Consider the following 14,983-nt stretch of genomic DNA (forward strand, 5'->3'; position numbering starts at 1 on the left):
TCTTTATAGTCTGTGTCTGTACCATTTGTTAAGACACTGTTCTTAGTGTGAGTCCCTAGCAGCCATTTTCAGTTGCTCTGGACTTGTAAAGAGCTGTTAGGCTCAGGGTCAACAAACAAACTTATACCTTGTACTGGGTGTCGTTTTCTTGACGAAAGCTATTGTTCTTCTCAAGCAGCTTATTGAATAAAAATTTAGACGATAACTGTGGAAAGTAATTTCTCTTGACTATTACTGTATGCTGACATCTCCATTCTTCTCACCTGACATTTTATGTCATAAATAAGATCTCTGGCAATAATAGACTTTCTTTTAAAGGAGTATTAATCTTGGTCAGATTTATTTGGATCTTTTAATTAGACACTTGAAATATGCTTTTTTATTTTTCAGATTGAATTTATTAAAATAGATATTCAAACAAATTTCACATGGTTTTTAAGTAGTTACTGCTTTTTGTGTCACAGTTTGTTTTTTATAAAAGACATGTCCATCAACTAGTGTTACTATTTATCTTCTCTCCTCAGATTTTGCCAGCTTTGTGTGTCCTCATATACCATACGGACATAAATGTGAGTAAAGTGGTGTTGTCAGTGTGGGTTTGTCTCTTGATGGGACCAGAAGTGGTTTTTAAATGAGTGCTGGAGTATAGTCTGTCTGTCTGTCTGTCTGGCCATCCATCCGCGTCCATCCGTGTGTGTGTGTGTGTGTGTGTGTGTGTGTGTGTGTGTGTGTGTGTGTGTCTCTGTCTCTCTCTCTCGCTCTTTCTGTGGTTTTGGAGAATGAGAGTAAGTTTAAATCAGATTGATACAATTTTTGTTTTTAATCTTTCTGTCAGCAAATGTGCTGATTTGTTGATCTGTGAGGTGATTAAAGACGGAGGTCTCTCTTTCTGTGCATTCACTTTCCAAAGTTTCAGTCTTAAAATGTTAAATGAAAAACTTCAGAATAAATTATTAATACATTTTAAATAATTTTATAGTATATGGCTATCATTGCTCTATTTTATCATTAATTGTTAATTTCTTTATCTGCCTTATTTGCTAATTAAACTATCTTATATGTATGTATAAGAAAACATACACATCTATCTATGTATATGTATAGATATGCTGTGCTGTCTCAGGCATCCATGTGGGGTATTATAACTTGTCCCTACAAATGGGGGTGCTGCTATAGTGTTTTTTTTCAAGTTCAGGTATTTATAGAATGGTAAAATTTTATGAACCACTATGGTCATACAAAACTAATTGCCATGACAGAAGTAAAGCCAGATCCATGGCCTATACTATGATCTCACAAACATACAACGTGATGTAAAAACAAACAAGAAAGTATAATAGAGAAATAACCAAAGTGCTGACTATGGAAGTCCGTTTAATTTTATTTGGCAAATTCAAAAATAATACCAAGGAAGTAACATTTGAAATGAATATTATAAGAGCCAGGTGTGGTGGTATATACCTAGCACTTGGGAGGCAGAGGAGAAGGATCAGGAGTTCAAAGCCAGCCTGAGTTACATGAGATCTTGTCAAAAGAAAACAAAACCCACAACAAAACAAAGTACTTATAGCATTATAAAATACAAGGAAATTGTGGCAAGAATGGTCACGATGACATCTATCTTTGGTTTAAAATGTGTGGAACACTGTTTTATACACTTGCCATATGTCAATCCGTTTAGTTCATAAAAAGTCCTATGACATGATATTTCTGTCTGAAGTCATAGAGTTAGCTTGAGTGGTTTGTTGTTTTTGTTTGTTTGTTGTTTTGTCAGTGTGAGCCTCGTTTCAGGAACATTGACAACTTGAATACACTGAGGTTTTAGAGAGTACAATAGACTCAAGCTTGAAGTGGAGTTCATCTGCAATCTTGAGTCCTATGTTTAAAAACTTTGGGCTTTGCCGGGCGGTGGTGGCGCACGCCTTTAATCCCAGCACTCGGGAGGCAGAGCCAGGCGGATCTCTGTGAGTTCAAGGCCAGCCTGGGTTACCAAGTGAGTTCCAGGAAAGGCGCAAAGCTACACAGAGAAACCCTGTCTCGAAAAACCAAAAAAAAAAAAACTTTGGGCTTTGTCTTGTAATGAGTGAAGCCTATAGAAGGTTTTCTGATAGATAAGTAAAACATTTATATGTGTAACAGCCAGCTGAGAAAACGTATGACTTGTAGCAGGGAAATTTTACGAAGGCAGTTATTTACTTATAATAACTTGAAGTTGATGAAAGCGTGAACAGTAGTAATAGGCACAGCTAAGGAAAGTGACCAGAATTATAGAGCTTTTTCTGTGAGAGTATTTTCCAGCATAGATTGAAGATTGCAGATTATGAGGGACTGATGAAACCATGGGCATTGAATAAGATTTCATAGGTAAGGCTATATTTTAGAAAGTGCTAAAATTCAGCCCAAAGGAGTTCTTTGTGTTTGAAGTTTTGAAGCAAAGAACGGAGAACCGACAAAGCAGTGTAAGTGTAACAGATGTTAAGATCACAGACCCTGTGGCAGAGAGGTGTGACCTGATTTGGGGGTCACACCTCTCTGCTGTCCACCCCTTAGAACAAAGGACTGACAGACATCTGCTGTGTCTCAGGCTAGGCGGGAAAGCAAGTCCTCTACACCCCCTATCCACCACCCCAGTGGAAAGTTGGTAAGAAAGCAATCTGCTGTGGCCTTAGCACCCCTCACTAGCAGCTGCAAGAGAAGCTCATGGTCCTGTCTAGTGCCTGCCTCTGTGCACAGGCCCCACCAAACTGGGTCATATGATAGGAAGTCTGCATGCCCCTCTGGCAACCTATAAAAATCAGAAACTCCCTTTGTTCTGAGGATTTTTTAAGGCTCTTTGCTTTGGAACCCTTGTCATACTTTTTATGTCCTTTAACTCTCCTGCTGAGACTCCTTTGGGAATTGAAGGGGAGGCTGTCTTTGTTCAAGGTCCCATCGTGATTGCCCATGCTCTGTCTCTTCTAATATATTCCCACTTCAAGGCCCGGGCATGCACACACCCCACCCCCATTTGTGGTTGTGAGGCTTTCTTGTTCTTTCCTAATTAGTGAAACTCATTCTGAAAGGTAGTCTTATGTTGACTCCTTTCATGAACCCACTATTTCTTTTTTTCCTTTTAAGTCAGAGCAATAGATATATAAGATTTGAGTTGGATAAGGCAGTGATCAAACAGATTGTAGATCATACAGGGCCTTGGATAAAATAATAAAGCTCGCATAGCTGTAGCTGGAGAATTTTTCTCCAGCTCTCGGCAAGTCCCACCAGTCCCGGAGCCCACTTATAAAATAAACACACAGACTCTTATATTATTTAAACTGTTCGGCCATTAGCTCAGGCCTACCATTGTCTAGCTCTTACTCTTATACTAAGCCCATTTCTGTTAATCTATATGTTGCCACGTGTTCCGTGGCTTTACCTGTTGCTTCTACATGATGCTCCCTGAACCGCAGCTCGTGTCTCCTCTCCTCTGCCTTCCTCTCCTTTTGCTCTCTCCTCTCTGCTAGTCCCGCCTATACTTCCTGTCTGGCTACTGGCCAATCAGTGTTTTATTTATACAGAGTGATATCCACAGCACATAGCCTTTTTATATTGGTGATAGCAAAGTTAGGAATAAGTGGTCGAAATTATATTCTGTATTCCTAACTCATACTTTGTAAGGAAAGTAGATTTTAGGGGGGATGATAGAGTTAAGAAGGCAGATTGGTAGTACATTTTTGGTAGACACAGGAGAAAATTAGCCAATGCTAGAGCAAAGGATTAGGAAATAAGAAAGTGTGGACGACTTTAGATATGCTTAGGTTGTAAGTTTGCTGGATTTGATATGTATGGTGAGGGAAAGAAGTCAGGAGTACCAGCTTTCTAACTTGGATTTTAGGTTAGCTATGACAACACAAACATCAGCAAGAGAAGCTTGAGGTCACAGGACTAAAGATGGATGAGATGACAGCTAAAGAGAGTGAGGGAGGGTAGACGGGGGTCATGGCAACAGTCAGGTGACTTTGTACCTGTAGTAGACGGTTGTGAGGCATTAGAAATCCACCTGCACCTGCTGTTGAGGGTCACAGGGGAGTCTAGAGGGCCAGTTCGTGTGTTTGCTTCTTACCTGCTGTGTTGCTGAAAGTTCATTTGCAATTTTAATTCTGCAGTGTCCGGCTTTCCTGCCTGTTTTAAATGTGTTCAGGGATAGTGCAGTGTCACATTAACATCCGACACCAACCTAACCTCTTTTATAGTAAGATAAAGGAAAGTTAACAATTTTAGCAGACCATTTATGTGCCAAGACTTAGTATTTAGTGACAGGTGACTTGGGAGGTCCCAAAGACCACTTCCCACTGGATGATTTAGTAGAATGACTCATGACTCAGAAAGCTGTTTACACTCATGCTTGTCATTACATCAAAAGGATACAGGTTAGAAATCACCAGGATAGAAAGTTTAGTGTACGTTACAGATCTGCTGCTGTTGCTGTTGTTGCTTTTTGTTGCTTTGATCTCCTGGTTACTGAAAGTAGTGTGGTGGAAGTTCCTAATTGTGGGTGTTGGTGGTGATTGCCTGTAATATAAACCTGGGAAGGTGAAGGGAAGTGGATCAGGAATATAAAAGGCCAGCCTCAGAGACCCTGTTTAAAAAACAGTAACAGAGGCAGGGCAGTGGTGGATGCTACACGCCTTTCATCCCAGCACTTGGGAGGCAGAAGCAGGCGGATCTCTTGAGTTTGAGGCCAGTCCGGAGTACAGAGAGAGTTCTAGGACATCCACAGTGGTTAGACAGAAAGCCCTGTCTTTAGAAACCAAAAAAAGAAAACAAATAAACAAAGCAGTAACAGAACAAACCTCTCCTGCTGTTAGTTTTTTGAGATATTTTTCTTGTATATTATCTATTTTATAATGGCAATTGCAGTGTTATTTGGTGAATAGATGTTTGTAACTATTGCATCTTCATTAATTTTTAATGTCATAAAGTGTCTTTTGCATTTGTTTTCAGCTAAATTCTACTGTTCTCTTAAGAGAATTGCAGCCTCTACTTTCTTTTTTCTGTTTATTTGGTGGTTTAAAAACTTTATTTTAGATATATCTTGTATAGATTGTAGTTAGTTTTCATTTAAAAAGCTAATTGAGGGCTCTACGCAGGATGTCGTTGCATAGTGGTAAAGTGCTTGCCTTCTATATACAAGGCTCTGTTTAACCCCAATACAACAAAGAAGAGTTTAATTTTATATCATTTATGCTTTGTTCTAGTAGCCATCTGTATACTTCCTTCTTTTTAAATACCTTTGCTTTGTACTCCTTTACCTGTGCAGTGATTGTTGGGCTTATTCTCTTTGCTTCATCTCCGTCTTTGCATCTGTAGACTGCAGTCATTTACACGTTTAGGGGTATTCCCACCATTATACACGTTTTTTAAGTATTTTATTTGTCTGCAATTAAGTTGTTAACCCTTTATTAATGAAAATATACAAAGAATAGTGTTGCAATTTTTGGTTAGATTTAAGTCAGACATTCATTAATAAGGAATCTTCAAATGTGAATACCCCAGAAATGTCCGTAAGCCATCTGGTCTCAGTAACTGTTTCTGAATATCACTTTACTTTGGAAGGTTTGGCAAACATTTGAATTAAAACTCAAGAGTTTTCCAAAATAAAGCCATAATTAATAAAACTATTCTATATTAAACTAAAACAATTTTAATTAAACTGCCTTTTCAAAACAATAGTAAAGGAAACAAGGCATTTTGTAAATGTGGTGCTGAATAAGTCACAGTAAAAAATATATGTGTACTTAACTTCTACCTCTTCAACACAGAGGCTGCTCTCTGCTCACAGCCTCGAAACCAAGGCAAACAACAGCCAATAACACCATGCAGGGTGGTGCCAAAATCAGGCTCTCATAGTTGAACACGAACACCTTAGGATAGTTTGGGGGAACTTGGACAAAGGATCCAGACTCTTTGTTGCAATGGATGAGAAGGTAAAGTGGCTCCTCCCAAGGAGCAGTGCTGCAAGGCCTGGCCCAGCCCTGCTGTCCCTGTGTTCAACCTGATGTTCAGTTCATTCGGGGGAACTTTTCCCTGTAGAAGTTCACTGACTAGGGAGCTCCATGACTGTATGAATGAGGTGAGCACAGACTCTACAGGGTATTTTAAGGTTGTATTTTTTTAGCACAGTTAGGCAGAGTCTGTGTGTTGATGGCCCGTCTCCAGTTTGTTCTAATCTCTCACCATGTGTTTGCAGCTTCAGGACTGCAGACCTTCCCTACATCATCATAATCATGTCTACTGTCCATCCTAACTTATGATTCACTTTCTGGGTCTGGAAACAATCCCTGTATTTAACAATAATACCTACACATAAAACAGTCTACTGTTACAACTTATATGGTCGTCAAACATTAATGATCTTCCGTAGACCAAGAAAATGTTTCTCACTGTAATGGTTGTGCATCAAATTTGCACTCAGACTCCCCAAGATCAAAAAGTTTTGCTCAATACAAATAATAACTTCACACACACAGACACGCTTGTACACACACTCTTCTCACAGAGCAGTGCTTTAGTAAACTCCACGTGTTGAGTGCCACTGAAGGCATTCTTTACTAAACTGCTGCTCCAGGTACTTTCGTTTGGAAGGCCTATCACCATGCAGCACAGCTGTTTTCAACTTCACTTTTTCCTGGAACTCTGGATGACACAGGTGTCAGCTGTGTTGTTCTGCTGCAAGTTCCTAGGCTTTGTTCCTTTCAGTCTTTTTGTTATTATTGTTATTCAATGTCTTAGTCATTGTTCTACTGCTGTGAAGAGACACCACAACCATAGCAACTCTTATAAAGGAAAACATTTAATTGGGGTTACTTACAGTTTCAGAGGTTCAGTCCATTGTCAGCATGGTAGGGAGCATGGTGGCATGTAGGCAGACATGGTGCTGGAGAAGTACCTGAGAGTTCTACATCCAAATCCTCAGTAGCAGTATAAGAGAGATACTGAGCCTGGCTTAGGCTTTTGAAAACCCAAAGCCCACCCTCAGTGACATGGTTCCTCCAATAAGGCCACACCCACTCCAACAAGGCCATACTACCTAAGCCTTCGAAACTATTGCCACTCCCTGATGACTAAGCATTCAAATATATGAGCTTACTGGAGGGGAGGGCATTCTTATTCAAACCACAGTCCACTCTCTGGCTCCCATAGGCTTATAGCCATATCATAATGTGAAAATGCGTTCAATCCAGCTTCAAAAGTCCCATAGTTTATAACAGTCTCAACACTGTTTAAAAGTCAAAAGTTCAGGTACGCAGTGGTGGTGCACGCCTTTAATCTCAGCACTCAGGAGGCAGAGGCAGGTGGAGCTCTGAGTTCGAAGCTAGCTTGGTCTGCAGAGCTAGTTCCGGGAGAGCCAGGGCAACACAACACAGAGAAACCCTGTCTTGAAAAACAAAAAAAGGGGTGGGGGTGGGGGGCAGATCCCATACTTACAATGGCACAGAATATACATTACCTTTCCAAAAGGGAGGAAAGAGAGCATAGTGAAGAAATACTGTACCAAAATAAGAATGAAAACCAGCAGAGCAAACTCCAAATTCTGCATTTCTGTGTCTGATGTCAAAGTGCTCTTCAGATCTCCAACTCCTTCCAGCTTTGTTGACTATAACATTCTTTCTTTCCCTTGGGCTGGTTCCACACCCAGTCTGCAGCTTTCCTTGGCATGTATCCCATGGCTCTGACATCTCCAACATCTCGAGGTCTCCAAGGTAAACCAGGCTTCACCTTCATAGCTTCACACAATGGCCTCCATGCAGGAATACCTTTGACACACACTTGGCTTCAGCAGCTTTCCTTAGTCAGGGAGGGAGATTCCACAACCCATCTTTTGCATCCTTGATACTAAAGCCAGAACCACATGGCCAAAGCTGCCAAGTTCTGCTGCTTGTTGGGGCTGGAGCTTGGCCCCCTTGTCCAGTTGCATTTGCATCAGCTTTCTGTTTTCAGTGGTTTCCTTCACTTCTTAAGGTTTTCTTTAATTCCTTGTACAAGTCGGAAGCTTAGCTGGGTAGGGTCTTGCTCCAAGGTCACCACTCCCTTTATGTCATTTAGCATCGGACTTTGAACTTTTTATCTCCTTGAACACTGGATTTAGCTCCATTACATTTCCTTGTTTCTCTTTTCTCTTCAAATGGCACATTTTATACTTCTCCTTGTTAAGCTTGCTTGTTCATCATAGATCTGCATAAGAGTGACCACTAAAAACCACACAACACAATCAATACTAGCCTGTCTTGAAAACACCTCTGCTAATGCCATTAATGGAAAACTCATCAGTTCAGTGTCAGGCAGATTGGGGGCGGGGTAGGGGTGGCAAGAGCAGGAAACAGCCACATTCTTTGCCAAAATATCACAAGAATGGTCTCAAGGCCACTTACTAATATTCTTCTATTCTGAAAACTCTTGAGCCAGGCTGTCATAATCTACATTGCTTTCAATACCACTGTCTTTCATGCTCTTACTAGTTTGGCCTATTAAGCCCCGCTTAAAGTATTCAATTGCTTTCCTAATCCAAAGTCCACATTCTGCCAACAAGCTGCATGGTATGGCCTGTCACAGCAATACCCCAGTTCCTGGTACTAATTTCTGTGTTAATCACTGTTCCATTGCTGTGAAGAGATGCCATGAGCACAGCAACTCTTTTAAAAGAAAGCATTTAATTAGGGCTTGCTTACAGTTTGGAGGTTTAGTTCATTGTCAGCTTGGTGGGAGCATGGTGGCATGCAGGCAGACATGGTGCTGGAGAAGTAGCTGAGAGCTTGCATCTTGATCCACATACATGAGACAAAGAGAAGAGAGAGAGACTGGGCCTGGCTTGGGCTTTTGAAACTTCAGCATCCACCCCCAAAGACACACTTCTTCCAGCAAGGTCACACCTACTCCAACAAAGCCATACCTCCTAATTTTTCGAAAGTAGTGTCACTCCCTGATGACTAAACATTCAAATATATAAGCCAACGAGGGGCCATTCTATTCCAATAACCACACTTAGATTGCATGGGTTTTTTTTGTTTTTGTTTTTTTTGTTTTTTTTTGATATAGCTCTTGAGTTCCTTCTGGTTTTCATCTCTGTAATGCCTTCCCTGACGGTTTCTGTTTCAAACATGTACATAATAGCTCCCCTTTCTTCCCCTCTCACTCTTTGCTCTTTTCATCTCATGCAGGCTTGAAATAAGTCCAGATCCAAATTAGTATTGAAGTATTTTCTTCTTATAGGTAATTTGAAATTGTGTTCTCATGATTCTTAGTATGCTAAAGGTATAGATTATGTGTGGTTTTATCTGCTCCTCTGACTTGTATGCATGCCTTCTTGAAGGATATGTGAATTCAGGTAGCTGCTTTTAAAAACTTAAGGCAACAAGATGTCTTTAATTGAGACCCTTAGTAGAAAGGCCTCTGGAAGAGCGGTGCTTTGGCTGCTGTGAAGACACCAGGGAGAACCCCACACTAGCTCTGTGTCCTGAATCAGTTCACCAGATCTCTTCAGACGGATGAGCATGTGGCTTCATTTGAGTTTTGGGGTCTTGTGCAGCGTAGGCTGATCACACTCACTGTGTAGCTGTGGGTGGCTCTTCCTCCTGGTTCCATTTCTCAAGTATTGCCATCACAGATGTGTGCCATTACAGTCAGCACAACGTAATTGTGCTTCAGGCTTTTCATTTGAGGACCTGTGTCAAGGTGCTTGAATCATTCCTTAACCTGTTCATTTTAGTAGTCTGAAAAATGGTATTGCTGAACATACTTAAAAACCAGTAAAATGGATATATGATTATTTTGAGGTTCTTCTAGACTTGAAGCAGCACTGTGTTTTGGCCTTGTACTTGTACATGAATAATAGATCACAATTATTTTTGGACTCAGGGAGAATTTTCTGCTTGTCTAACAATTTTTATGTATTTTATGTCTGTGTGTTATGTATATGTATGAGCGCTGCACCTGTGTGGAGGTCAGAGGTTAACTTTGTCTACTTGGTTCTCTCCTTCCAACTTTATGTGGCTTTCAGGGATCGCGAACTCAGGTCACCAGGCTAGCTTGCAAGCTCTTTGCTTGCTAAGTTTTTTGCCAACCCATTATTTCTATTTTTATCTATCTGATACATAAAGTCAGAAACTGGAAAACAAGCATCCTAGACTTCTGTCTTGTGTTTATGAAGGGTGATCACAGGTAAGCCCTGAGAAAAAGATCAAATTTGTACCTGTCATATACAAGGATGCCTTTGCCACCAAGATAAAGTAGAAAAGTCTTTATTTTTCTATTACAACTCCTGGAATACCTTTTTCCTGTTTGTATTTCTTGTAGATCCTTGTAGACACTGTTTGGGCTCTGTCATACTTGACAGATGGAGGAAATGAGCAGATACAGATGGTTATTGATTCAGGGGTTGTACCCTTCCTCGTGCCCCTTCTGAGCCACCAGGAAGTGAAAGTTCAAGTAAGTATTTTCATTTTTTTTTTCTCATACAAGATTTTTCTTTTTTGACCAACCTTTCTACAACCAACCTTCAGTTAACTCCAACAGCATGCACCTCAGGATTGCCCTAGCTCATTTTCTGAACCCAAATTTGTTCATTTGATTAATTTTTCAGGTTTTCAGTTACATAAGCCATTAAACATAGACCTGCATGCATTCCATTGTCATTTCCACCAGATAGAAATGAAACTACTGGTCTCCACAAATTGCTTTTCTTCTAATGTTCTGTTAGGAGACAGCATGGTGCTTGTCTGATGCCTACATTCTCCATCCCCTGTGTTGAATTCCTGGGTTCTCATCTCCTTCTGTTGGATGCTTAGGCTCTTCCTTCATCCAATTCTGTCACAGGACGTTTTTCTTCTCACTTAAGCTTTCACTCTGCCTCTCCTTAACTCTCTGTCTCTGGGATGGTTTCAGTAGCCTTTCAACTGCATACCCTCTGACTCTGCTCTGATCAGGGGTAGGCGTTGTTAAGTCTGCTCACCTGCTTCTCTGCCAAAGTGATTTTCTAACTACAAATACATACTGACCCAGGATAACATTAAATATAGGAAAAACAGGACTGTGTTAAGTGATAAACACAAATGTGTGCTGATTCAGGACCATATTAAAATCTGTGGTGCCAGTTTGATAAGAATAACTTTTAAAAATAGAACTTTATGATTTTTTTATTTTTGTGTGTTTTGAGGGGCAAGGGGGTTGGGTTGTTTTTGTTTTTGTTTTATTTTGTTTTTTGAGAAAGAGTTTCCTCTGTGTAGTCCTGGCTGTTTTTGAACTTGCTCTGTAGACCAGGCTGATCTCGAACTCACAGAGATCAGCTGCTTCTGCTTTCCAAGTGCTGGGATTAAAGGCATGTGCCACTACTGCCAGGCCTAAAAAGCTTTTTTCTAACAAATTTCACATAATTTTTCTGTGGAGTTCCTATTTCCACATGAGATGGTTGTTTAAATGTCATTGCTTAGTTTGGTTATGGCTTTGTTGTAGGGATGAAATAAATGTTAATCATTTGCTCCTCACATTCCTCAGAGTTATGAAAAATACAGAAATGACAATTTCATTATAAACGTACTTAAAACATTTTATCCCTACTGTAGACTGCAGCACTCAGAGCAGTTGGGAACATAGTGACTGGCACTGACGAGCAGACCCAGGTGGTTCTCAACTGCGATGTCCTGTCCCACTTCCCAAACCTACTGTCACACCCGAAAGAGAAAATCAATAAGGTAAAGGCTCACACTGTTCCTCCTGCTGTCTGTGACAGTCTCCTTGTTGCTGTTACCATGGGTTTTCTCATTGAGAGAGAATGGTTGTAAGTGAATCTTAATCTTTTATAATTGTTTTAGATTCTGTTTCCTTTAGTCCTACTATTATCACAGAATAAAAAATATTTTGGACTGTTTATGTGTTTTATAGGTTGAGCAGTATCATTAAATTAGTAACCAGTATGCAAAAAAAAAAACAAAACATAAAATCTCCAACTAAATTAACTGGCATTAAAAAAAACCAAACAGATAATTTACTTCCTTACAGAATTGGGATAGACTTTAAGGTGTCATACTTTCTTTCATAGACCATAAAATTTTGTTCTTAAGAGTTTCAAATTTATTTAAATTTATTTTTAATTGTATGGTAGATAATTAAGTATTTAAGTAGTTTTTATGGCTTGTTTCACATAGCATGTTTTTTAAGTTCACTTAATAGACTGTATTAGAGCTGTGTGTGTGTATGTCCAAAGTCAACATCATGTATCTTCCCCAGTTGCTTTCTGCATGTAGTTTTAAAATTTACTTTTATTATTTTTATTTCTGTGTCTTTCTCTTGTGTGGGGGTGGGTGGGCATGTGCATGAGGTCAGGGGCCAGTGGAGGCCAAAGGCATCGCTCTCCCTGGAGCTGGAGGCACCCAGTATGGTTACTAGGAGCTGAGCTCTGCTTCTGGAGAAAAGCAGTCCACACGTTTTACATGGAGCTCACCCTCCAACTCTCCCACCTTGTATTTTGAAGCACGGTCTCTCGTTGGACCTGAGCCCTGCAGATCCTTTTGTCTCTGCCTCACCAGTGCTTCAGGTACAGATAGATGCCACGTGTCACAGAGCCCAGCTTTTACCTGGATGTGGAGAACTAGTCAGGTGCTTGTGCTTGCATGGCAAGCATTTTACCAACTGAGCCACCTCCCAAGCCCTGACTTGATTTGCTTCTATGGCTGAATAAGTCATTCCCTTGTATGTATAGACCACATTTTTCTCATTTGCCTATTGATTGACACTGAGGTTGTTTTCACCTCATGGCTCTTAGGAAGCGTGCTGCAGAAAACACTGACACATCAGTGACTGTTTAAGTCCTTGATTTAATTTCCTTTCTGCTGAGTCATGGTAATTATGTGGTAGCTTTTTGAGGACCCTTCAAACTATTTTCACTAATGGCACTTGACAGTATATTAGAGTTTTGCTTTCTCTGCAGCTGTGTGTACAGATTCTTGTCGCCATGCATCTCAACATAGGTACTGAGCACCAGAACCTAGGTCCTCATGCTTATGTAGAAGGCATCCTACCCACTGAGCCTTCTCCCCCACCTCATGCTTTAAATAAACTAAAGCTCTTTAGTAGAAGTAGGTTTGACAAGTATTTGGGAATTCCATTCTTCAGGCCTGCCTTTCAAAAGGAGCTAATGTACCTCCATGGATAAAGGCTCGAGTCTGTTTTATTTGCTGCTGTATCACCACTGCTATAGTAGCTTATAGTAGGCTTGCGGATATTAAATTAATACTGTGTTAAGTGGACACACAGTATTAGGGATGGAAGCTTTCTTCCTCTTTAAATGTGAGATTTGAACTGGCTAAATCACAGGTAAAAATTCTTGCCATGTGAACCTGACAACTTGCATTGGATCTCTGGAACCACATGATGGAGGGAGAGAACCAAATCTCCAAAGTTTGAAGTTTTCTGACCTGCACATGGGCACCATGGCATGCATGTGCACATTTGTTTACTTGTATACAAACACCAGAGTCACATAAAATGATAAGTTTTTTTTTTAAAAAAGGGAGGTCTTAACACAATTTGTCACGTTTTAGACACAGTTACTTTAACACTACTCAAGAGATTTTTGTTATCAAGTATTTAAAACGTTAAAGAGAAAAAAACTTTAAAGGTAGTTTTTCCAATAAAGTGGCCCATATTTTGCTCATTACAGGAAGCAGTGTGGTTCCTTTCCAATATAACTGCAGGCAATCAGCAGCAAGTTCAGGCTGTGATAGATGCTGGGTTAATCCCCATGATCATTCATCAGCTCGCGAAGGTCAGTCATATCATGAATTCATTATTTATCTTAATTTGTTACAACCAAGACTTTTGGATAAAGAATTTACTTTGTGAATCTGTTTTTACTCTTAAGGGGGACTTCGGAACACAAAAGGAAGCTGCTTGGGCAATTAGCAACTTAACGATAAGTGGCAGAAAAGATCAGGTGAGTTTGAAAAACTTTAACTGGTCACTGCTACTTATTCCAGCAAGGGCACGTCTTTCTTAGTTTTAGAAGTTACTGAATGTTTTCTTCTCTGTACTGCAGTTTTTAGAGGGAAAAGAGAATTACATTCATACAAATCTTTCTTTTGTATTATCTAGGTTGAGTACCTTGTACAGCAGAATGTAATCCCACCATTCTGTAACTTACTGTCAGTAAAAGACTCTCAAGTGGTTCAGGTGGTTCTGGATGGTCTAAAGAACATCCTGATAATGGCTGGTGATGAAGCAAGCACAATAGCTGAAATAATAGAAGAGTGTGGAGGTAAGCAGTTGAACATCGGAGTTCTGAAATACTAGTTCCTCCAAGCTTAGTATATTAAAATCTACTGAAAGCACCTTGTTACTAAGGGAGCACTATTTTGCTGGTCTTATTCACCATATTAGCATTACTAAAAGATTTTCACAAAAATACAGTAGTGAGAAATACTGATTGGGAAGTCACCTTTCCTGGAGATTGATGGATTTTAGGAAATATTATACTGGTTTGTTTTCCACTGCCATATCAAAGATATCTGAGGCCGAGTGCTTATTTAAAAAAAGATTTATTTAGCTCAGAACTTTGGAAAGTAAAAGTGTAAGACAGAATGGTGGTTCCAATTTGTGTCTAATGTATGAGTGCTCATGCCTCTAGTGAAGTCCTCAGGGCTGGGGGCACAGGACAGAACACGTGGGAGAGCATAAAAGAGAGATGGGGACAGATTCAGTGTTTGCAGTAACTTACTACTGTAAGATGAAACTAAGGGTGGCTTTGCAAAAGCTGTACTAACTCTCCTAAGGGCCAGAACCCAGCCCTGAACCGTCAGTAGGCCTGTCTCTTAGTGGTTCTTAAAGTCCTCCCAACAACTCAATACTGAGGACCAAACCACAGCATTCCTCTTGAAGTCTCAGTGTGTAGAAGCTTGTTAAAAACCTGGTGGACCACTCAAGGAGGTAAAAGCTTTGTTTAATCCATTTCTCAAAC

At 40.1% G+C, this 14,983-nt stretch overlaps 1 protein-coding gene across 3 annotated transcripts in view; it reads left to right on the forward strand.

The window, feature by feature from the left end:
• The window catches only part of Kpna3 (karyopherin subunit alpha 3), an 80,195-nt gene that overhangs the window by 60,255 nt on the left and 4,957 nt on the right, over positions 1-14,983 (forward strand). For all 3 annotated transcript variants that reach the window (XM_059273525.1, XM_059273526.1, XM_059273524.1), the window contains exons 10-15: positions 525-569; positions 10,330-10,461; positions 11,595-11,723; positions 13,691-13,795; positions 13,892-13,963; positions 14,122-14,284. In XM_059273525.1, coding sequence (XP_059129508.1) covers positions 525-569; positions 10,330-10,461; positions 11,595-11,723; positions 13,691-13,795; positions 13,892-13,963; positions 14,122-14,284 — 646 coding nt within the window. The remainder of the gene's footprint in view (positions 1-524; positions 570-10,329; positions 10,462-11,594; positions 11,724-13,690; positions 13,796-13,891; positions 13,964-14,121; positions 14,285-14,983) is intronic.

This window comes from Peromyscus eremicus, chromosome 9 (genome assembly GCF_949786415.1).
Source record: "Peromyscus eremicus chromosome 9, PerEre_H2_v1, whole genome shotgun sequence".
NCBI lineage: Eukaryota > Metazoa > Chordata > Mammalia > Rodentia > Cricetidae > Peromyscus > Peromyscus eremicus.